We start from the raw sequence: 23,216 nt of genomic DNA, 5'->3' as shown, positions 1-23,216 counted from the left end.
CTAAGTGAAGAAAGAAATGGGTTTATAAATACACTGGTCTGTTCAAAAGTATAAAGGTAGCTATGGTTAAATCTTCTTAGAGTTGAACCAACTTAGCAAGGGATTGACCTGTGGCAGGCAAAGCAATAAGGAGAAACTGGAAAATTACAAACCAGAAATGGAAAATTGACACACACAGGAACTTACTGAGACTTAAATTCTAAGAAAGATATCCAGTATTTGTGACCCCCAGTTACTGCATTGGTAAAAACAGAGCCAAGGAGCTTGAAGATGACTCAGTCGTTAAAAGCACTGGCTGCTCTTGCAGAAGACCTGGGTTTGATTCCTGATGCCCACATGGCAGTCCATAGCCATCTGTAACTCCAGTTCCAGGTGAATTTTTTTCTTCTGACCTCTGAGAGAAGCAGGCATGCACATGCAGGCAAAACCATCATACATATAATATAAAATAAATAAATCTAAAAGAAATTAAACCGTAAAATCCATCCTCACAAAGCCCTTAGGTCTTGTGAATGTTTAGTTTTTGGTTTGGTTTGGGTTGGGTTTTTGCACAGCTGAGAATTGAACCAGGGCTTTGCTCATCTTACATAAGAACTGTAGCACTTAACCACATCCCAAACCCTTCATGATATTTAAATATAGCAATAGATGAGACTGTGTTTTATAAAATAAGGAATATTTTCTTGCTTTTAATGACCTTAAATGATCATTTCTGGGTCAGGGTTCTTTCTTCAAAACCCTCCCAAGAAGTTGTACGCTCTATTTCAAATAAGACTTACAACTGTCTTTTCTGAGTATATAGCTCTCTTAACTGTCATCATTTATAAAGGATAGATAGATAGATCGATCGATCGATCGATAGGTAGATAGATAGATAGATAGATAGATAGATAGATAGATAGATAGATAGATAGATAGATACCAGTATAAAATAATCTTTTCATGACAATTTTCATGAGTGCAGACTATGTTGGACAGAGAAGAACCATTTAGATTGATTTATTTATTTTAGGTATATAAGTATTTGGCTTACACATACATATGTGCATCATGTGCCTGCCTGGTGCCTACAAAGGTCACTACAATGCCTTGGATCACCAAGACCTGGAACTTGGAATGGTTGTGAGTTGCCATGTGGGTGCTGAAAATCCAATCTGGGTCCTCTGCAAAAGCAGCAAGAGCTCATAAGCACTATGCCATCTCTCCAGCCCCTCATTTTATCAGAACAATATGGTAACTGAAACACATAGAGCTTGGGTAAAGGAAATCCTTCAAGAATAGTGGGTGTGTGTATTTAAATCTTTGTGTGTTCATATATGCATATGTGTGTATGCACATGCATAGGTGTGTATGTCTCTGTGTCAGCACATGCATATGTGTGCCTGTGCTTGTGTGTTTTGCATGCACATGAGTATGCATGTGCACCTGTGAATGTATGCAGAGGCCATAGTACAATATAAGGGCCTTCCTCTATCACTTTCCACCATTTTGCCTTCAGACAGGGTTTCTCACTGAACTGTAAGCTCACAGAATTGGTTAGCCTAGCAAGTGAGCTCTAAAGATCCACCTGTCTTTGCCTTTCCATGCTGGAATTACAGGCACCTACACCTTAGACTTTTTATGTGAGTTCTGCATATACAAACTTGGGTCCTCTTGCTTGCTTAGCAATCACTCATATACCAGTATGATACTCTTCCATACCCAGCAGTCTTGTAAAGGAAAGAAACTAGGCATATTGAGCATAACTTAGGGTATAAAGAATACTTGAAACATAAACATCAGGTGTGTTTTAGTTCTTTAAATGTTTCGACATTGATCAAACCATGCACACACAGGACTGCTCTGGAGCTCATAAACAGGAAATACCATGGTCAAAGAAGTGATGACAAGTCCTGTTCTGTGCTACTGATACCATGGAGTTCAGTATCAAATGTACAGTGTTTGTGCCTATTAACTAACAAATGTCTAGTATATTACCTGTACCAGATTCCTGTAATAAAACAGTGAGGGAGGAGTGAGTGTTTTCAATCTTTTGATATTTTAATATTCTAGGTAATGAGAGATTTAAGAACTCAAATAGAGGGTCAAATGTAAAAATTAGACAGTAGGCACTAGGGGGATATCTGTCATTAAAGTGTCTGTCTCACCAGCATGAGGGCCTGAGTTTAGATACACAGCACACAGCTTTAACTCCAGCACGGGCATTAGGGAGGAAATGGGTGGATCCCTGTATTTTGCTGGCCAGGTAGCTTAGACAAACTGGTATCCCACAGGTCAGTGGAAGGCTCTGTCCCCAAAACTACGGTAGAGAGAGACTTAGCAAGTCACCCAATATCAATTCCACATGCATGCACAAATGCACATGCATATGCACACACACATGCACACACTTATGCACACACATGCACACACTTATGCCCCCCCACAGACACACAGACACACACACACACACACACACACACACAGACACACACACAAACACACATTGAGAGAATGCCAGAGGATGGCTGCTAAAGAAATAGTGCAGGCCAACAATGCATATAGTTGTGCAGGCCTGGAGGAGACGATTTTAAGACTAAGAGAACACTTCACTGGGCAGGAAAGTAATGTTTTAATTTATTCTTGAATGACAAGAAAGAAAGTAAACCCAGTGTTGAAATTGTGGGAAACCATTCCACATGGGTCAGGAAAGCCTGTGCCTGGATAATCAGTTATCCACACCAAACAACAGAAACAAGGAAAAGCCCCACCACCACACACACACACCAAAAGCTCAAACATTAATCAAATAAAAATATGAATGTGATGGGACTTGGCTGACCACTCACCGGTCATGTATCCCCAGCATTAGAGGAGCTAAGAATTTCTGTACTTACTGCCACATAATGCAGAAGCATAAGCTTCTCTGCCAGAGAAGCCCCTCAGAGCATCAGCAAAACACAGGGAGAGAGACTGCCCGGCTGGGAAGTGTGGAGGAGTCCTCTGACCTCCTGCCTGCATCTGGAGCGTGCAATCCAGAACAGCGACACAGATATGGCTACCTATGCAAGATAGAACTAAACATAAAGTGTGACCCCAAAATAAGAAGGGTCTAATTGTGAGAAATTAAGGAGCAGTCAGGAGTGGGAGGGGGGCAAGAGAGGGCAGCTGGGGTGAACATGTTCATAGTATTGTACACATGTATGAAATTGCCAAAATTTAATGTTTATGCAAAATAAAAATCTCTAAAATTTTAGAAAATTTTTAGCATGAATTTATAGCCTTTGATGTACATAAAACAATAATACTAAAGGAAGAACCCTTAAAACATCTGTCTTGTCAAAGATTTTATGGATTCACAGAGATTGAAGCAGCAAGCACAGGGCCTGCGTGGTTATGCATCAGATCCTCTGCAAATATATATCTTGAAGTTTAGTGTTTTTACCAGATTTCTGAGTGTGTGAAGGAATGGATCTCAGATTCTTGTGACTTCTCTTAGGATCTTTTCCTTCTGTTGGATTATCCTGTCCAATGAATGGTTTTTGTTTTATCCTATTGTATTTTATTTTGTTATATTTTATCTCTTAAAAGCCCTATCTTTTCTGGGAGACAGAAAGGGAGTGGGTCCAGATGGAAGAGGAGGTGGAAGGAACTGGAGGAGTAAAGGAAAGGGAAACCATAATCAAAATATATTTTCTGAGAAAAGAGCCTATTTTCAATAAAAGGAAGAAACATTACAAATATATAAAACATCGGCCTTGTAAAATTTGAAAATTTAATGATCTAAAGAAATTCTGATCACCAAAAGATACAAGCTTGGAAAATGCCCCCACTGTGTGTTATTGACAAAGGGTTTCTCCATAAAATATATAAAAAATATTGGTTGACTGGTGCAAGAAGCAGAGTCTTAGAGAGAGAGAGAGAGAGAGAGAGAGAGAGAGACGCCTAGAACACTATTTCTCAACCTTCCTAATGCTGAGGCCCTTTAATGCAGTTCCTTATGTTGCTGTGACTCCCAACCATAAAGATGATTTTGTTGCTACTTAACTGTAATTTTGCTACTGTTATGAATAGTAATATAAATATCTGATATGCAGGATATCTGGTAAATGACCCCCAGAGTGGTCTCAACCCATGGGTCGAGAGCCACTATCTTAGAGTGGCTATTTTAACCTGTTTCAACCAAAATTAACTTAAAGCTAGGACCATGTCTCATGTTACTAGAAACAAGGAAATGGAAACTGAAGTTGAAATGAGATACCGGTTTTTACACCCATAGAGATGTCTGTATATGAACACTTGGGCACATTGAGCTTTACTATATGGGTTTTTCCAGGCTGGTGGGAGCCTAGATGGGTATTGACTCATGAGAAATGAAGTAACCCTTATCTAACAAGTTGTAGCATGTGGTTGCTTCATGAGAAGTCACACTAACCACAACATTTTGGTGCCCAGAATAAGGTATCTAAACTCTGCAAATGTTCAATGGTAGAACTGATACGAAGCCCCTTTTATATAATGGAATGCTAGTTTATTAGTAAGTGAGTCTAGCTAGCATCCTTGGTGACCAATCTCAGAAACATAATCCTGAGGAAATAAAAAAAGGATAACTATGCCACTGATATTAATCACTTAAAAAATGTCTTAAAGTCATATTGTTCCAAGGCTGGAAAGATGGGTAAAGAGCTTGGCGTGCAAAACCTGGCAATCCTACTTCCATTCCTAGAGTCCTTGGGCAAGGATAAAACTGACTTCTGAAGGTTGTCTTTTGATGTCCACATGCATGTTGTGGCATGTGTGTGCCTGCAGCCCTCCCCCATTATACACACAAACACACAATGATGCTGATGCTGATAAATTTTGAAAAATATTGTTAAGCCAGCAAGATGGTCCAGTGAGTGAGTAAAGAGGCTTGCCACCCAGCCTAATAACCCAAGTTTGATCTCTAACACCCACTTGGTGGAAAAAGAGAACAGACTCACAAATTGTCCTCTGCTCTCCATACACACACACACACACACACACACACACACACACACGCATGCACGCATGCACGCACACACACACACACACACACACACACAAATCGTTTTTAATTTAAAAGTATTGTTTATAAATACAAAAGCAATACTTTTTCTTCTAAAATAAATAAACCCAAGTGAGACTCAAAGACGCTGCTAAAAGTGCTTTCAGGCCAGCACACTTTGCACCAATCAGGATGGATCCCCTTAGTCTAACCAGTGTCACCAGCAGAAATGTGTTGTACCTGAAACAAGAGTTCAATGGGCCCTGGAGCTGTCTCTGTTGCTGTCAGGTTCCTGGGACTGTGCCCTGTAGCCCTTCATTGGACTCCTAGAGCTGACCGTGGTTCTGAAACTAGCGCCTGTTAATCTTCCACTACATACTTTTCCTCCTCCATTGTATTGATTTCCTCGTCTGGTCCACTTATCCCTTGGTCATTTCCCTCTCATCCTTTCCCGTATATACTCCCTGCAGCTGATATAACTTCTCCTGAAAGCTTCTTTATATTACCTTCCCTCTCTAATAACGTAAGATGCCCAATGACCCTGACTGGTTTTCTTAAGAACGATGACAGGATTGAAAATGGTACCGGACAATTTGGGAAGCGTCAAAGATGTTTCAAAGCATGAGTGGAGAGTGAAAGTAGCCCATCCTGGCTTCAGACTCACGATATAGTGAAATATAGTCTTGATTATCTGCCTCTGCTTCTCAATCCCTGGGATGGCAGGCATGCACCATCATGCCTAGCTCATAAAGACACTACTATATCATAGCTTTCACCTATCACCTGTGTTCCATGCATTGGGTGACTTAGAGATGGCAAGCCATAGCATGCTCTGTAAGTACTTTTACCATGATAAGAATAAGAAAGTGTTTTCCATCGTGAATACCTCACAATGGCATGCATACATAAACACCAAGGGCATTTTTAAAAGTTTAACAAGATAGCACTCACCTTTACATCACACAGCTAGATTTGATGGTGTCTTCACTTAGGAGAGACATAAGCAAAGATGTTCTGTTCTGTGTTTTAATACTGTTATTACTGAGATATACTGCCAACTTAAAAAAAATGCAATGGAGACTTATTAAAATGAAGAGCAGAAGTGACACTAAGCTGGTTCTTATCCATTACTGTCTGCATAGGTTCTGGAATTACAAAACTCATATATTTGTCTCCAGAATGAAGTTGTTGCCCATTTTTTTCTTTTTAAAAATATCTTATTGGTATATAATTATTGCACAGTATTGAGATAAACATAGGCAATTACTTTTGAATATGAGGTTTAAACATATTCATCTCTTCCATTTTATCCCTTTATTCTTCCACATACACACACACCCATCAAGCTGATCTATTCTCCCATGTTCTTTCTGGTTTCTTAGATAACCTTGAATTCTTACGGTTGCTATGGAGATTTATTAAAATGAAGTCTGTGTGCCATCCAGACCATTTCCAGCATCTATAGACATCCTATAGATGGAAAATCTTTTTGTCTTCTCTGAAATTATGTGAACAAACTTTTCTTACCTCTCTGCTAAGGCAAAGTGGAACTCTCTTTTTCCTTCTTTAAGAGCATCCAGTTTCTCCCCTGGACACAAGCAGAGGTGCCAGCTATGTAAGCGGCTGGACAATTAATTCAAAGTCAAGTGTTTGGGGAAGTTATCTTTAGTTCTTGGCAATGAGTTCTCAATTACTCATATTTCTCTACTTCTGTATTTTCAAGAAAATTCTGTTCTTCTAGCCAGGTCCAAGCTGAAGGGCCAGCTTAAATCCAAGAGCTGGGCCTTAGAGGGCTGTGTAAATCTCTGTGGGTTTGGAGCAAAGGCTCATGTGAAACTTTTCATAAGGTAGCACTGGAGCTTGTGAGGGTGACTCAAGGGCAGAATTTGTTCCAAATCAATTCTTGGACAATCCTAATAGGGCCAAGGACTTATGTCAGACACTGGCACCAAATAGTTATGTGCAATCCAGGCACCACTCTCAGGTTGCTCCCAAGATACTGAAGGGCACTGAACCTACAAAATACATTTAATAAACCTTTTAATAAATCAAAAATGACATGCCAGGTGCAGAGTGAGAATCTGGACATTTGGAAATTTTTGTAAGATGTATATATGAGTTGGCCTCTAAGGGCTATCATAAGAACATTTGTCTTGGTACAAGTCAAGAAAAAGAGGCAGGAATTCAAAGACACCATCTCTCGCCACTAGCTTGGTATTATGAAACATGAGAAATTATTTTATTAAAAAAAGAAATCATTCTTAGCACAGAAAGTTGAAAGAAGACAGAAACATGAAAAGCAATATCTTCTTCCACACTAAGATAACATTAAAAATTTAAAGCACCAATTTCTAAAACCTATTCTATGTTCTTATACACAAACTGCATTTTCAAATTTGTTTTGAAACAGAGTCACATGTAGCCTAGGCTACCCTTGAACTCACTGTGTAGTTGAAGATGACCTTGAACTCCAGATCCTTCTGCCTCCACCTTACAAGCTCTGAGATTACAGCCAGGCTCCCCTACGCCCCATTTATGTAGGGCTGTGGTACCAATCCAGACTTGTATATGCTGGGCAGGATCTCAACAAACTGAGTTACATCCTCACCCTCCAAGTGCATTTTAAAGCTGAAACATAAGTATACTGTATGAACCTGGTTTCATTATTCAGATTTACTTATTTTTATTTATATGCATGTGTGTTGTGCCTGTGTGTACATATGTGCCTAGTGATGCAGAGGCCACAAAAAGATATTGGATCTCCTGGCACTGGAGTTAAAGATGATTCTGAGCCACCATGTTGGTGCTGGAAACTGAACCTGGGTCCTCTGGAAAAGCAGCCTGTGCTCATAACTGCTAAGCCATCTCTCCAGCTCCAGACATGGTTTTATAATGTAGCTTTTCAATATCACAATATGTAACTATCACACTCTGTGGATAACTCTTATGAATCTTCATAACTCTTATGAATAACTATAGCTGAATACTTCCATCTCTACGTTTACCACACCACTGTTTAGGTGTGGTAGTTTATGTATAATTGGATGTCTATAACTTAATTTTGTCCATTAAAAGCCCAAAATGGAGCTAGAGAAATGGCTCAGCAGTTACGAACATGGTACTGTTCTTAGAGAGTACCCAACTTCAGTTCCCTATACCCATGTCAGGTATCTCACAACCAACTGTAACTCCAGCTCCAGGTGAATCTGATGCTGTGACACCATCTTTTAGCCTTTTGGGGCACCTGTATACATACATACATACATACATACATACATACATACATACATACATACATCTTTTTAAAACCATAAAAATGTCATAAATATGCTTGCAAGTAGATAACATATTCTAAATTATTTTGTTGAAAAAATTCTTTCAGTTGTCTTCTGAGTCAACACTCAAACACACTCACATATGTAATGAATAGTGCCAATTTTGCTCTGAAAATTGTATCACCTTTTTGTTATTACTAGAGTTTACAAATAAAACTTCACAATGTCCTTGAATGGTTCTTGGTTTCTTGAAATCCCTATACAAAATGTATGTTAGATGTTTATCATCTTTCTTTAAATGCTTCCTAATCAAATATTTTTAATTATAATTTTACTCTAAAATTTAAATTTCAAGTTGCAAACTTCTTGTACATTTAGTATTTCATTATATGGAGTTAGCATATTGTATTCAGTCATTGTCTTATTGGTTAATATTATTCATTCTGGTTTCATACACTTGACACAATGTCTAACCAACATTTTTCATCTTCTGTGGTCTATTGCTTTAACTGTCTTATTAGATATTCACACAAGTGAAGACACTGAGTCAAAGTTTACAAGCAATTTTAAATGTTTTATACAGGCTGATAGATTATTGTCCAAGAAAAGTTTAAACAATTTGGTATGTCATCAGGAATGCATGAGTATATGTTAATCTTTCTTTAAAAACAAAAACCAAACAACAACAACAAAATCCTCCTTAAGTTAAGATGTGGAAATCACCCGAATGTCCCCAATATGGTATAGTGGTGGTGTAATTTCCTACTTAACATATTCTGCAAGGGCCAGTGAGGTTTTTAGATTCATTGAACATTTGTGTTGTTTCAGCTAATAATTCTATGCTTATAAATATCACCACTTGCCCTAACATGTATTTTGAGGTTTTCTGACTATTAGTTTTGAAAATTTAGAATGAAACAATGATTTCATTATCTCATTTTCATATATACTGTTTGCCCTCCCACACCACTCCCATCTTCTGCCCCCACTCCCTTCTCACTGAAGTCTTTCCTCCCCATAGAAGCCCACTTTCTGCATGTGTATGCAGAAGGTATACGTTTGTGTGACTTTAAATGTATATATAAGTTTGGCTATATTGTGGCTTCATTTTCATTAAACTCTAAAAAGTCTTTAATTTCTTTCTTTATTTCATCCTTGACCAAGGAATCATTGAGTGTTGTTCAGTTTCCACGTGAATGTTGTTTTTCTATTATTTATGTTGTTATTGAAGATCAGCCTTAGTCCATGGTGATCAGATAGGATGCATGGGATAATTTCAATATTTTTGTATCTGTTGATTCCTGTTTTGTGACCAATTGACCAATATGGTCAATTTTGGAGAAGGTACCATGTGGCACTGAGAAGAAGGTGTATCCTTTTGTTTTAGGATAAAATGTTCTGTAGATACCAATTAAATCCATTTGTTTCATAACTTCTGTTAGTGTCTTTGTATCTCTGTTTAGTTTCTGTTTCCAGGATCTGTCCATTGATGAGAGTGGGGTGTTGAAGTCTCCCACTATTATTGTGTGAGGTGCAATGTGTGCTTTGAGCTTTACTAGAGTTCCTTTAATGAATGTGGCTGCCCTTGTATTTGGAGCATAGATATTCAGAATTGAGAGTTCATCATGGAAGATTTTACCTTTAATGAGTATGAAGTGCCCCTCCTTGTCTCTTTTGATAACTTTGGATTGGAAGTCAATTTTATTCGATATAAGAATGGCTACTCCAGCTTGTTTCTTCTGACCATTTGCTTGGAAAATTGTTTTCCAGCCTTTCACTCTGAGGTAGTGTCTGTCCTTTTCCCTGAGGTGGGTTCCCTGTAAGCCCCAAAATGTTGGGTCCTGTTTGTGTAAACAGTCTATTAGTCTATGTCTTTTATTGGGGAATTGAGTCCATTGATGTTAAGAGAAATTAAAGAAAAGTAATTGTTGCATCATGTTGTTTTTGTTGTTAAAGTTGGGATTCTGTTCTTGTGGCTGTCTTCTTTTAGGTTTGTTGAAGTATTACTTTCTTCCTTTTTCTAGGGTATAGTTTCCATCCTGTGTTGGAAGATCCAGCAATACCTCTCCTGGGCACATACCCAGAAAAAGTTCCAACTTGTAATAAGAACACATGCTCCACTATGTTCATAGCAGCCTAATTTATAATAGCCAGAAGCTGAAAAGAACCCAGATGTCCCTCAACAGAAGAATGGATACAGAAAATGTGGTACATTTACACAATGGAGTACTACTCAGCTATTAAAAAGAATGGATTTATGAAATTCTTAGACAAATGGATGTATCTGGAGGATATCATCCTTAGTGAGGTAACCCAATCACAAAAGAAGTCATTAGATATGCACTCACTGATAAGTGGATATTAGCCCAGAAAAATAGAACACCCAAGATACAATTTGCAAAACACAAGAAAATCAAGAAGAGGGAAGACCAATGGGTGGATACTTCATTCCTCCTTAGAATAGGGAACAAAATACCCATGAAAGGAGTTACAGAGACAAAGTTTGGAGCTAAGACAAAAGGATGAACTATCCAGAGACTACCCCACCCAGGAATCCATCCCATAATCAGCCACCAAACCCAGACACTATTGCATATGCCAGAAAGATTTTGCTGAAGGGACCCTGTTATATCTGTCTCATATGAGGCTATGCCAGTGCCTGGCAAATACAGAAGTGGATGCTCACAGTCATCTATAAGATGGAACACAGGGCCCCCAATGGAGAAGCTGGAGAAAGCACCCAAGGAGCTGAAGGGGTCTGCAACCCTATAGGTGGAACAACAATATGAACTAACCAGTACTCCCAGAGCTCATATCTCTAGCTGCATATGTAGCAGAAGATGGCCTAGTCAGCCATCACTGGGAAGAGAGGCCCCTTGGTATTGCAAACTTTATATGCCCCAGTACAGGGAAATGCCAAGGCCAAGAAGCAGGAGTGGGTGAGTAGGGGAGGAGGGCAGAGGGAGGGTATAGGGAACTTTCGGGATAACATTTGAAATGTCTATAAAGAAAATATTTAATAAAAAATAAATAAAATAAGAAAAATGTATATGTAAATCTAAGATATGAAACTTAAGTATGTTCAAAAAGTAAGATATCAAATATTTTGCCAAAACTTTATATGCCCCAGTACAGGGGAATGCCGGGGCCAAGAAGCGGGAGTGGGTGAGTAGGGGAGCAGGGCGGAGGGAGGGTATAGGAAACTTTCGGGATAGCATTTGAAATGTATATAAAGAAAATATCTAATAAAAATAAATAAATAAATAAATAAATAAATAAATAAATAAATAAATAAACCGTAAATTTTTTTTGGCCAAATAGTTTGTCAATTACTCAAAAAGTCAGCCAATCCGTTAACATCTGGCTAGCTCAGCAATTCTACACCTAAGTATAACCTCAAGAAAACAAAAAGCATGCAGCCGGGCATGGTGGCATATGCCTTTAATCCCAGCACTTGGGAGGCAGAGGCAGGTGGATTTCTGAGTTCGAGGCCAGCCTGGTCTACAAAGTGAGTTCCAAGACAGCCAAACCTGTCTCAAAAAACCAAAAAAAAAAAAAAAAAAGCATGCTCCTGCTCAAAGGTTAGGAATTATGAGGCTGGAAAGGTCTCACAGTGGTTACGAGCACTTGTTGATCTTGCAGAGAACTGGAGTTCAGTTATTGTACCATATTAGATGGCTCATAATCACCTGTAACTGCAGCTCTAGGAGATCCGATGCTTGATTCTGACCTCTACAGGTACCTGTGTGCATGTACATGCACTCTTGCACGTATATAGACACACATAAATATAAAACATTTTCATGTTATGAGTAAGTGTTCACAGTCAATTGACAACAGACCTGCCATGGAAAGAGTTGAACTGTCTGTCAGTGAATGGACTATGTAAACAGAGTCTGTCTGTGCAAGCCAGTGTGATTGTGTCAAGGAAACACACAGATCACGGATACCTGCTACACTAGTCATAAACTTAGTGCATTATGAACTGTAAAAATATTTGGCTTTAAAGGTGACATTACATAATTTCATATCTACACAATGTCAAAAACAGGGAAATCTATGCAGATAGAAAGTAGATCCGTGAAATTTTTTAGGAGTAGAGAATCCACAGAAAATGACTTGCAATGTGTACAGGTATTTCTCTGGGAGTGGTGAAATCACACAGTGGTGATGGTTGTGCAACTTTGTGAAAATATTCAAACACTGAGTTGTTTGTGTTTAATCATGAATTATATATTATTACAAAATAGGATGTCAGTAAACTATGTCTCACCTCTTGGCCTTAAGCACCTGGTCAAACTGAAGACCAGCGCATAGTTCTGTGGAAAGCTGATTGCACCTCCCTGTTCCTGAGGCAGTAGATAACTGGGTTACACATAGGGGTGACCACCGTGTAGATGACAGACAGCACCTTGTTGAGATCCATGGCTTCTATGCGGCTGGGGCGGGCATAGATGAAGATAGTGGCTGAGTAGAAGATGCCTACCACTACCAAGTGGGAGGCACAGGTAGAGAAGGCTTTGTGGCGAGCAGCAGCTGATGGCATGCCTAGAACTGTCCTACCAATGGCCACATAGGAGGCCATGGCCACAAGGAGTGAGCCCCAGAGGATGACAATCGCTGAGATGAAGTCCACCAGCTCTGTGAGGGCCACATGGGTGCAGGACAAGTTAAGAAGAGGGGAGACATCACAGAAGAAGTGGTTGAGGACATTGGGGCCACAGTAGGACAGACTGGCAATGCATGCTGTTTTGATCACTGAGACCAGCAGCCCACCTAGCCATGAAGACAAGGCTAAGCCTAGACAGACCTGTGGCCTCATGAGCAGTGGGTAGTGCAGTGGACGGCAGATGGCCACATAGCGGTCATAAGCCATGGAGGCCAGGAGAGTGCATTCTGTGCAGATGAGAGAGATGAAGAAGAAAAGCTGGGTCATGCAGCCTGTGAATGGAACATGACAGGGCCCCGTCCACAGACCCATGAGTAGTGTGGGCATGGTGACTGACACATAGCACATCTCCAGGCAGCTGAGGTTGCCCAGGAAGAAGTACATGGGCTTGTGGAGCTCGCTGTGACTGCAGATGAGGTAGATGATGAGTGTGTTCTCCAGGAGGGTCAGCAGGTAGAGACTCAGGAAGATGACAAACAGGGCATCCCTTATCCCCAGCCTTGTGGACAAGCCCAATAGGACAAACTCCTGGACTCTGGTCACATTGCCCAACTCAAGTGACTTCTCCATCTAAAAATAAAATACATCTACAAAATATTCTCCAAATTTATCTCCTCATATCTTATCCCACCCTAAACCAAAACTCTGATCACAACTACATAAATAGCTCCTTTTTATTTTTTTTTTCAGAAATAATAATAACTCAATTTCTGGGTACAACAACTGAAACCTGATCTTGTAAGCCTTATTAAAATCTGATTCCTCCAATGACAAATCCTTGTGGATATGCCATGATACCAGGAAACTCTAGCAGCTATATCTTACCCCTCTGCTGTCCCATCCCAAAAAGGTAGCTTCTTTTTTTTAATGGTATTTACGTATTTTGCAGAGGATCTTATGTGGAAGTGTGGGGTTTTTTAGAGTCTTTGTTGCTGGAGTCAGTTCTCTCCTTCCACCATGTAGGTTCCAGCGATCAAACTCAGCTCATCAGTCTTGACTATGAGCAACTTTACCCACTGAACAATTTCACCAGCCCGGAAATCACTTCTGATTGAATCATTCCACTTCTAAATTTGATCTATAAAAGTCTTTGTGTATCATCTAGTGGGAAATATTTCCAAAACATACCTGATATAAGATCACCCCCTCTTTCTTTAAAATGTCCATACATCCTTATTATCTATCCTTTTAATAAATATTCTCTATAATACACCCTCCTTTTTGAGACAATATCTGAAGTAGTCCAGGCTGACTTTGAACTTATTATGTATCTAACAATAGCCTTGAATTCCTGATTATCTATCCTACCTTCATCTCCTGAGTGCTAAGATTACAGGCATATAGACCACGCCAAATTTATTATAATGCATATTCTTGCACCCCAATGCTCTGATTTCCAACTGATTCAGGTGCAAAGTCCTCTTTGCACATCCACTGAGACCTCACAGTTCCCCTTCCATGTCTGCAAATTCTCCAAGCTCCTTCTAGTCCCAGGAAATCCCCACTTGCTATTCCTATTGTCTAGAACATAGTTAGTTCATCATGTTCTTGCTTTTCATTTTAAAGTGTTGTCCCAAGATAGGCCTCTCTTCAAAGTCCTATGCCAAATACCATGTCATTGTTCCCTATTCCATGCCTCAGTTTTTCTTTGTGAAATGACTAGTATTAGTTTAAGTTACTGGAAGAGGGCTAGAGAGATGCCTCAGTGTTTAAGAGCACTGGCTGTTCTTGTAGATGACCTGGGTTTGGTTTCTGGCACCCACATGGTGGTTCACAACCATCTATAACTCCATTCTAGGCTATCTCATAAGTTTTTCTGACCTCCATGGGTACCAAGCAAGTACTTGATATGCATAGATACATACAGGCAGACACATAAAATAAAAAGAACAAATCTAAGGGAAAAAATCAAATTACTGGTATGTTTTTCTCAATTGATCATTTTCTCTCTTGCTAATTAGTAAGCCCCCTAAGAGCAAGATTTCACTGACTGATGACAGTCTAACTCAAGACTCTGTTCTCCACGTTCAATCAAGGATGCTCATGTAGTGTGCTGTACATATTCAGGGGATGTTTACATAATGCATGGTGGATCAAGGATGACTTTCTAGGCATCACCTCCCAGAGGCCTCACAATAAGTGGATTCAAGATCATCGGGACTTAGACACAATTTCCAATGATTGCTGAATTATTTTAACTTGGTTTTGCAGTTTATTTTAGACAGTGTCTCAGATCCAGGATGTCCTAGAACTCATTGTGTAAACCAGACCAGCAAGCCTCCAGAGTACTGAGACTACAGATGTGAGGCAGCACATCTGGCTCTTGTGGTTACTGAGTTACAAGAGATACAAAGTGGTGCAGGTGGAAAACTATTCCTCCTATCACATTGTTCTGAATTTACTCAAGCTTCAGTTTTTTCTCTGTAGAGGGGGTTTTTAAATGATTCCATGGACTGTGATGGAGATGACACAAGAAAATAAAAAATAAAGTCTTATAGAATTAAGTTATTATTAATTTTTATAACATTTTACCAGTCCTCTTTAATACTACAGTGGGTATCAGCCATTTTTCTGGACACACTGAGGTATGGAATAATTCTTATCTCCCTAAGTGTGGGTTTCCTGCTGATTTACAAACAATGGCAACATTAACATCATCTGCTAGAGAGTCGGCTGCAGTAGTTATCTGGAGAAGTTGTTCTTATTCACAGCTGCACTGAATGAGTATATCTAATTTTATTTTATTTTCCATGTGTCACTCCGATGGACATTTTCCTGGTCTCTATCCTACTGATAATACCACTGAGTCATATCTTAGTTTTGAAACAACTTTGCAATTGTGTAGTGCAAAATCTGAAAACTGGAGAGTGGTTTCATCCTATAAGCATCCCTGTAGCATCAACACTGTGAGATCCCCCAGGAAGGCACAGTGGGAATACAGAAATAAGCAACACTTGGTCCCAGACAAGAGCTTTCTGTTTTTTTCTTCATTGTTGGCTAAACCTGGATAAATCCCTGTAATCCGTGACACTTAATAGCCTTTGGAAAACAGATGTGATTTATCTTCATTGGAAGTTTATACTTCCACTATCAAATAGGGTCAAAAAGACCTGGGCTTCTATGTTGTTATATATTAGATTATATAGTAGATATTAATAGCAGTGATCACAGAAGAACCAACATGCCCTCCTAGAGCCTCCATTTCCTCCCAGACAAATTATGAGTTATTGTACTGATAGTCTAATAAGATTCACATTTGCCAACTTTCTGAAAAAATGGTAAACAATAAATACTACCAGTTATGATTAAGACCTATGCACTCAAATATAGATATTATATTTATGGAATGTACAACATTTTGTGAACCCAAGTTGCAAAGCATTTTGTACGTGGGATGTTACTACATTCACTTTTCAGAAGAAATCAAACCCAGGAAGAGGATGAATCTTGACTGAGGACACTTAGAGAGTAAGCAGCAAATCCAGCAACCAAGACAGGATCCACCTGGGTCTGAAGCTAATGATCACTGCTTTACTCTACACATGTTTGAAATGAGGCTGCAAATCTCTCTTTCTCCTGGCCTCTGAACTAGATTCTAGAGCTGTATAGAAGGCAGCCATGCAAAAATAAACTCAGTTGGTAAAGGCACTTTCCATGAGGCTTGGCAACATGAGTTTGAGCCCTGAGACCCATGTGGTTTAAGGAGAGAACTGGCCTCTCACAAGCTGTCCTCTGACTTTCACACATGTGCTGTGGCATATGTATTCACACACACACACACACACACACACAATCAATACATTAATCAGTCAGTAAGTAAGAAGAAAAGAACAGTAAAAAGGCTCAGTAAATTTTGGGGCAAACAACAAAGAAACTGCACAGCCAAGATGAGAAGATATGCTCTCACTTTGACCAGAGCCTCTCAGCCAGTTGAAAATGCAAACCCTATTTGCATCTCTCAATCATGCATTTTATTCCATTTATCCTCCAGAGAAATCATGTTTGGCAGAAAGAATCTGGGGTTCAGAATCATGTGAACCAGGACTCAAATTGAAGGTCCTAAACTAGTCAGTTGTATGACAGTCAGCAATTTATTTCAACATAGTCTTACCGGTGTTCAGTTTTCCCACTTGTAAAATAAGAGCTGTGTGCATAGCTACATCATAGGGCAGAGAGAAGAATTCGTGGAGATAAAACAAGAAGCTTTGACAAGGCACCTGACAGAGAGTACTAGATCTGAGGTACCACTTTTCCCATCCTCATCTATTCCTCCTCCAGCCCCAGTACCATGGCTTCCACTTTGCTTACCTGTGACGCTTAAGTAAAGTGGTCCTCTACTTGGGTCTCTGCTCAGTGATCAGGTGACCCGTGTGTCCACTCAGAAGTTGATTCCTCACCAATGAAGCCAAAGGATTCCGCACTCAGTGGGCCAGGGCATATCCTTGTGAGCCTGTGGGCACTGTCCTTGGTGCTGAACCAACAGTTCTAAACTCTCATCCCTCCGTCCAAAATCTGAGCTTCTAGTCTCTATGATGCCAAGTTGATTCTGTACTCACAGATAGGAAACACGCAAAGAGGCTAGCTTAAGCCTTGGCTGAGGATCTCTGAGACTGCCCCCAAACCTCTGTGGAATTAAACAACAGATGGAAGAGATTTTTTTTTTCTAAATTGCTATTAGGCTTGAGGAAGAGGGCAAATGTGTGCCCAGTCTGGAGTGATTTTCCATTGTGTTGATAAGCAGGCATCCATTGCCTTCTGTGTGATAGAGGCTCTATGCATACCAGGAACATGAGAATAAATCTGACATTGTCTCATCTCCCAAAGCTCCTGGTAAAAATCAATATGAAAATAGAGACAGAGACTGAGGGTTGGCAGAGAGAAAGACAGGCAGCATTAACTTTTTCTAGGGAGACATGAACAAATGTCTATTCACCCCAGATAGGACACCAATAGCAAGCCAGTATAATAATGCCACTCACATCCAACCTGGAAAACTAATGACTTCATTCAGCTTGCTTAAAGCATTGAGTGAGACTCTACTTACAAGAGTGTGGGTAACCCCCAAACATCTACATCACCACAAAGCCTCCCACCCCCCATCATAGATAATGATCTCATAGAAGCTGCATCATGGAGTCTCAGCATCAGTTATCCTTCCACTTCTGGTATACTCTAGCATCTCCCAAGTTGAGCCACAACTGGGGGTAGGGCAAGAAGGAACTCCACTTATGGTTTTTGTGACCCCACACACACACCACTTCCACTAGGGAATGTAAACAGTTCTTTTACTATCACTACAACCTACCTGCCCCTATACCAATCTGCTCAATTAGTTTCCAAGGGGGTCTCTACTGCAATATGCTCATGTTATCTTGGAGAAAACTAGCATTTCCAGGAAATTCTCTATGGTTGCCTTCATCCTGCATAGGTAGGGAAGCATTCCTTTTACAGACACCTTTTGGATTATAAATTTAAAATAGATGTACTCAGGAGCTAGATAGACAACTCGGAGGTTAAGAATGTTTGCTCTAGCCAGGCATGGTGGTGCATGCCTTTGATCCCAGCACTCGGGAGGCAAAGGCAAGCAGATTTCTGAGTTCGAGGTCTACAAAGTGAGTTCCAGGACAGCCAAGGCTATACAGAGGAACCCTGTCTCAAAAAAAGATTATTTGCTCTTCTTGAAGAGGGCCAAAGTTCAACTCCAAGCCCCCACAGTAGACAGCCCATAATTGCCTGGAACTCCAGGAGAGTGAGTGAGTGAGTGAGTGAGTGAGTGAGTGAGTGAGTGAGTGAGTGAGTCTGGCCTCTACAGGTACCTGCATGTGAGTGCACATATGTGTGAATGCACACAAAGGAGAGGGTAGGGAGGTAGGGAAAGAAAGAGGGAGAGAGGGAAGAATGTTCCTCTCCCTAGAAGATGCTCACATCAGCTGAAATGCCTAAGAGACACTCTTGTCTTCCAACAAATTTCTTCAAAATAAAACCTTTCAACTTTGAAGGAAACTCCTTAAGACACAAGATGATCTAAGGTAGTGGTTCTCAACTTGTGGGGCATGACCCATTTGGGGTTCAAATGACCCTTTCACAGGGATCACCTAAGACCATCAGAAAACACAGATATTTACATTACATTTTATAAAAATGAACAAATTACAGTTATGAACTAACAATGAAAATAATTTTATGGTTGGAGATCACCACAACATGAGGAACTCACAGCATTAAGAAGGTTGAGAACCACTGTTCTCAGCGACATGAAATGGCCCATCCTACAGGGAAAGCTTCGTAAGCTCAGGAAGCAAACAACGCAAAGGCTTCAGAAAGTTCTTGAATATGAACAAATGTACTAGGCTTCTCCCTGCCTAAGCATATTTAAGCAGTAAAAACTGCTTAGAGACACTCTCTACCAAGCCAGTATACCTAGAAGATGCTCACATCAGCTGAAATGCCTAAGAGACAATCTTGTCTTCCAAATTGTGTGCAAGTTGTGCAATGAGTTCCAAAATTCCCGATTTCATGCACCATCACCCATGCTGGGGTGGGCTTTTGGTGGAGCCTTTAAGTAATTTCTATACCTCTAAGTAACCCCAGTAAAACTCACTAGTTCAACAAGTTGGACTTTTGTACCTTCCTTACTTTGGTCTGTCACTGATCCTCTATGTCTCTGTCTCTTTCTGTCTCTCTGTGTCTATCTATGTCTCTATGTCTCTCTGTCTGTCTCTTTCTCTGTCTCTGTCTCCTCTCTCTCTCTCTGTCTCTGTCTCCTCTCTCTCTCTCTCTCTCTCTCTCTCTCTCTCTCTCTCTCTCTCTCTCTCTCTCCTCTCTCTCTTCACTGACTTCAGCATATAATTGTTTTCCACGCGCTCTGGTCGAGTCAGCTTGACAAGATGAGAGGCTTGAAAGCTACTCTTGAGCAAAAAGAGTTTCACAGAAACTCGCTCCTGGAGTCTGGCGTTCTCTCTAAAACATACATTAATTTTACATTCCCGCGTTAGTCTAATGGATGGATCCACGTGCTCTCTTTATTATAAGTGCCTTTTAAGATTGAATTCTGACATAGCTAAAGCCTTCCGCCAGTGTTCCAACAGTCCTAGAATGTCCTTGAGCTAGACAGTGACATTCAGAATAGCCTCTGGTATTACACTATCAATAAAAGCCAAGTCNCTCCCATATACAGGAATTTACAATGGTTTAGGAAGTAGATCGGGCTGTGGTTTTAGAGTATTGCATTATTCATGAGATGGTTAGCTAGAACGGAACTCCCTAGTTAGAACCATGACGTGAGTGTGAAAGCCCTTGCCCTAGGAGTGAAAATATCTCACACCTGGCTTCTAAGACTATAGCTGACCTTAGATAGGGCTGACTTTTGTCTCAGTTATTTTTATTGCCCAGTTACTTCCAATCTTTGCGTTTTCATTCCTCTGTTCTGTGTAAGAGTCATTAAGCATCCGGTTACCTCATTTGTACCTTGCGGGTATGTCACCCAACTTCCTTATTGTCTTCTGTATAAAAAGTCTGATGTTCGATTTGACATTACATTCAGATTCCACACGACCTCTCCTGTGTACATCTGATTGTCATCCGAAGCTTTGCCCACCCCCGACTAGAGACCCGTTCCACGCAGACAAAGGGGCCCAGAGGGTCTGCGGCAATTGGTATTTCTCAGCCTGACATTTCAGGCCACACAGTACACTACCAGGGGTAGCCCCAGTGGTTCTTCTTTCTTGTCTGGTTCTTCTTCTTTTTTTTAAGTAATTCATTTAATTTTAGGTGCATTAGTGGTTTTGCCTGGAACTAGAGTAACAGACAGTTCTGAGCAGCCACGTGGGTGCTGGAAATTGAACCCAGCTCATCTGGAAGAACAGCCAGTGTTCTTTAACCACTGGGCCATCTCTCCCAACTTGTCTGGTTCTCCTGGAGGCAGCATAGGGGGAAGAGCATCAGTGGGGTAAGACTTAGTCATACAAGGTATTTGCGGTGTTTGTATAATAATAAAACGTTTACCTATCTTAAGTTTAAGTCACTGTGCTTCAGTAGCTGACCTGCCATCTGAGTTACTCTGAGATGAGAAACTGTTTAGCATCTCATCTTAAAATGGCAGGAGATTAAGGAAAGTAGCTTCTCATCTCCACAGGAACCGCAGGACTTACAACTTCCTAGGTGAAGTCACAGGAAGAAAAGGGGACACGTTAAGAGGTGATTTTAATCTTTATTTCTAAGTTCTCTCTAAAAGGTTTCCTATGGAAGTTCTCTAAGAAAAAGAGGAAAGGATAAAAAGGGGGTAAGGGAATGCTCTCCTCTCTTTTTCTTCAGCACTTATACCTCTTTCAGAATACATGATCACATGGGGGAAAGTTCATCACAAGTTTACACATAAATTCAAATCATAAATCGAATAAGAAGTTTACAAAAGAGAATTTTTACATGCATAGCCATTGGAGTAATTATCTGGCTAAACATTCGTCATCTAGCCCAAGCTCAACAGGTTCATGGAGAGTTAAAAACCATACCTTCTGTGAATAAGTAATTACTGAGGTAGTCAATATTTTATCTTTTGTCTTAACACCTATAGTAAATTATTAGTTCCCTTTTTATACCCTTTGGTTAATGCTTTTTATAACCTCTTGGCATGTGTTATGACACATGGACACTGGCAGAGTTCTCAATGCAAGTTTTGCCTATCAAAGGATTTATAGCAGTGTTATTATAAAAGAGCTTAGTAATTACCATAGTTTGAGAAACTCTTATAGGATCATCATTAAGAATTAAGAAGTCATCTATTTGTCTATGCAGCATCACTACAAGACAGTACATCTTCATTGTTCTGCAGAAATCTGCTCAAAAGGGTGGGAAAATGCCTAGTGATTATTATATATGCTTAATAATCACAGGAAAAGCATATTAATAAAAGGAATCTTTCCTAAAATGGATTTCTCCTGTTCTTGCCTACCAGAGCAAATTCATCAGAGATTTTAATCCAACATGGACTCATCTCAGGAAGATCACCTGATAGTTTTTAGCTTTTCTTGTGACAGTACACAAGAAATAATTTCTGCCTCTTTGGCTGTGATTCTGATCATCTCTGGATGTCCTGCCCAGGGCCTGATAACCTAATTTCCTGCCCTGGGTGGATGCCCTGATGGCCCACCCAAGGTGGATGCCCTAATGCCCTGTCCAGGGTGGATGCCATGGTGCCTTACTCACTTCACTATCATGCCTTGCTCTGATGATTCTGCCTTGAGCATCATCTCACAGCCCCTCTTCCTAAGAAATATAAGTCATCCCTGACCTCTCACTTAAGAGAAGCAGTCAATAATCTTCTTTATCATCAGCAACTCCTACCTCCTTTTTATTTCTGTATGTTTTAACGATTCATTTGGGGTTGGATTTAGGCCATCAAATGTTCTAGAGAAGTACTCTGCTGTTGAGGTATAAAATACTCCTCATCTGAATGGTTTTTTTTGGTTTTGTTTTTTTTAATTGGGTATTTATTTCATTTACATTTCCAATGCTATCCCAAAAGTACCCACGCTCCTCCACCCACTCCCCTACGCACCCACTCCCCTACCCAACCACTCCCCTACCCAACCACTCCCGTACCCACCCACTCCCACTTCTTGGCCCTGGCGTTCCCCTGTACTGAGGCATATAAAGTTGGCACGACCAATGGGCCTCTCTTTCCATTGATGGCCTACTAGGCCATCTTCTGATTCATATGCAACTAGAGACACGAGCTCTGTGGGGAGGGGGGTATTGGTTAGTTCATATTGTTGTCCCACCTATAGGATTGCAGACCCCTTGCGGCTCCTTGGGTACTTTATCTAGCTCCTCCATTGGGGGTCCTGTGATACATCCAATAGCTGACTGTGAGCATCCACTTCTGTGTTTGCCAGAACCCGGCATAGTCTCACATGAGACAGCTATATCTGGGTCCTTTCAGCAAAATCTTGCTAGTGTATGCAATGGTGTCAGCATTTGGAAAATGATTATAGGATGGATCCCTGGATATGGCAGTCTCTAGATGGTACATCTTTTCGTCTCAGCTCCAAACGTTGTCTCTGTAACTCCCTCCATGGTGGTTTTGTTCCCAATTCTAAGAAGGGGCAAAGTGTCCACACTTTGGTCTTCATTCTTCTTGAGTTTTGTGTATTTAGCAAATTGTATCTTATATCTTGGGTATCCTAAGTTTTGGGCTAATATCCACTTATCAGTGAGTACATATTCTGTGAGTTCCTTTGTGATTGTGTTACCTCACTCAGGATGATGC

At 40.3% G+C, this 23,216-nt stretch overlaps 1 protein-coding gene across 1 annotated transcript; it reads right to left on the bottom strand.

Moving 5' to 3' along the window:
• Positions 1 to 12,574: 12,574 nt before the first annotated feature.
• Positions 12,575 to 13,791, bottom strand: LOC110297648 (olfactory receptor 5-like). The gene has a single exon (XM_021166536.2). The coding sequence runs from the start codon at positions 13,517 to 13,519 to the stop codon at positions 12,575 to 12,577; it is 945 nt and encodes a 314-aa protein (XP_021022195.1). The 5' UTR covers positions 13,520 to 13,791.
• Positions 13,792 to 23,216: the final 9,425 nt, after the last annotated feature.

This window comes from Mus caroli, chromosome 7, assembly GCF_900094665.2.
Source record: "Mus caroli chromosome 7, CAROLI_EIJ_v1.1, whole genome shotgun sequence".
Classification (NCBI taxonomy): domain Eukaryota; kingdom Metazoa; phylum Chordata; class Mammalia; order Rodentia; family Muridae; genus Mus; species Mus caroli.
The sequence above is the reverse complement of the archived record's forward strand: the minus strand, read 5'-3'. Positions and strand labels throughout refer to the sequence as shown.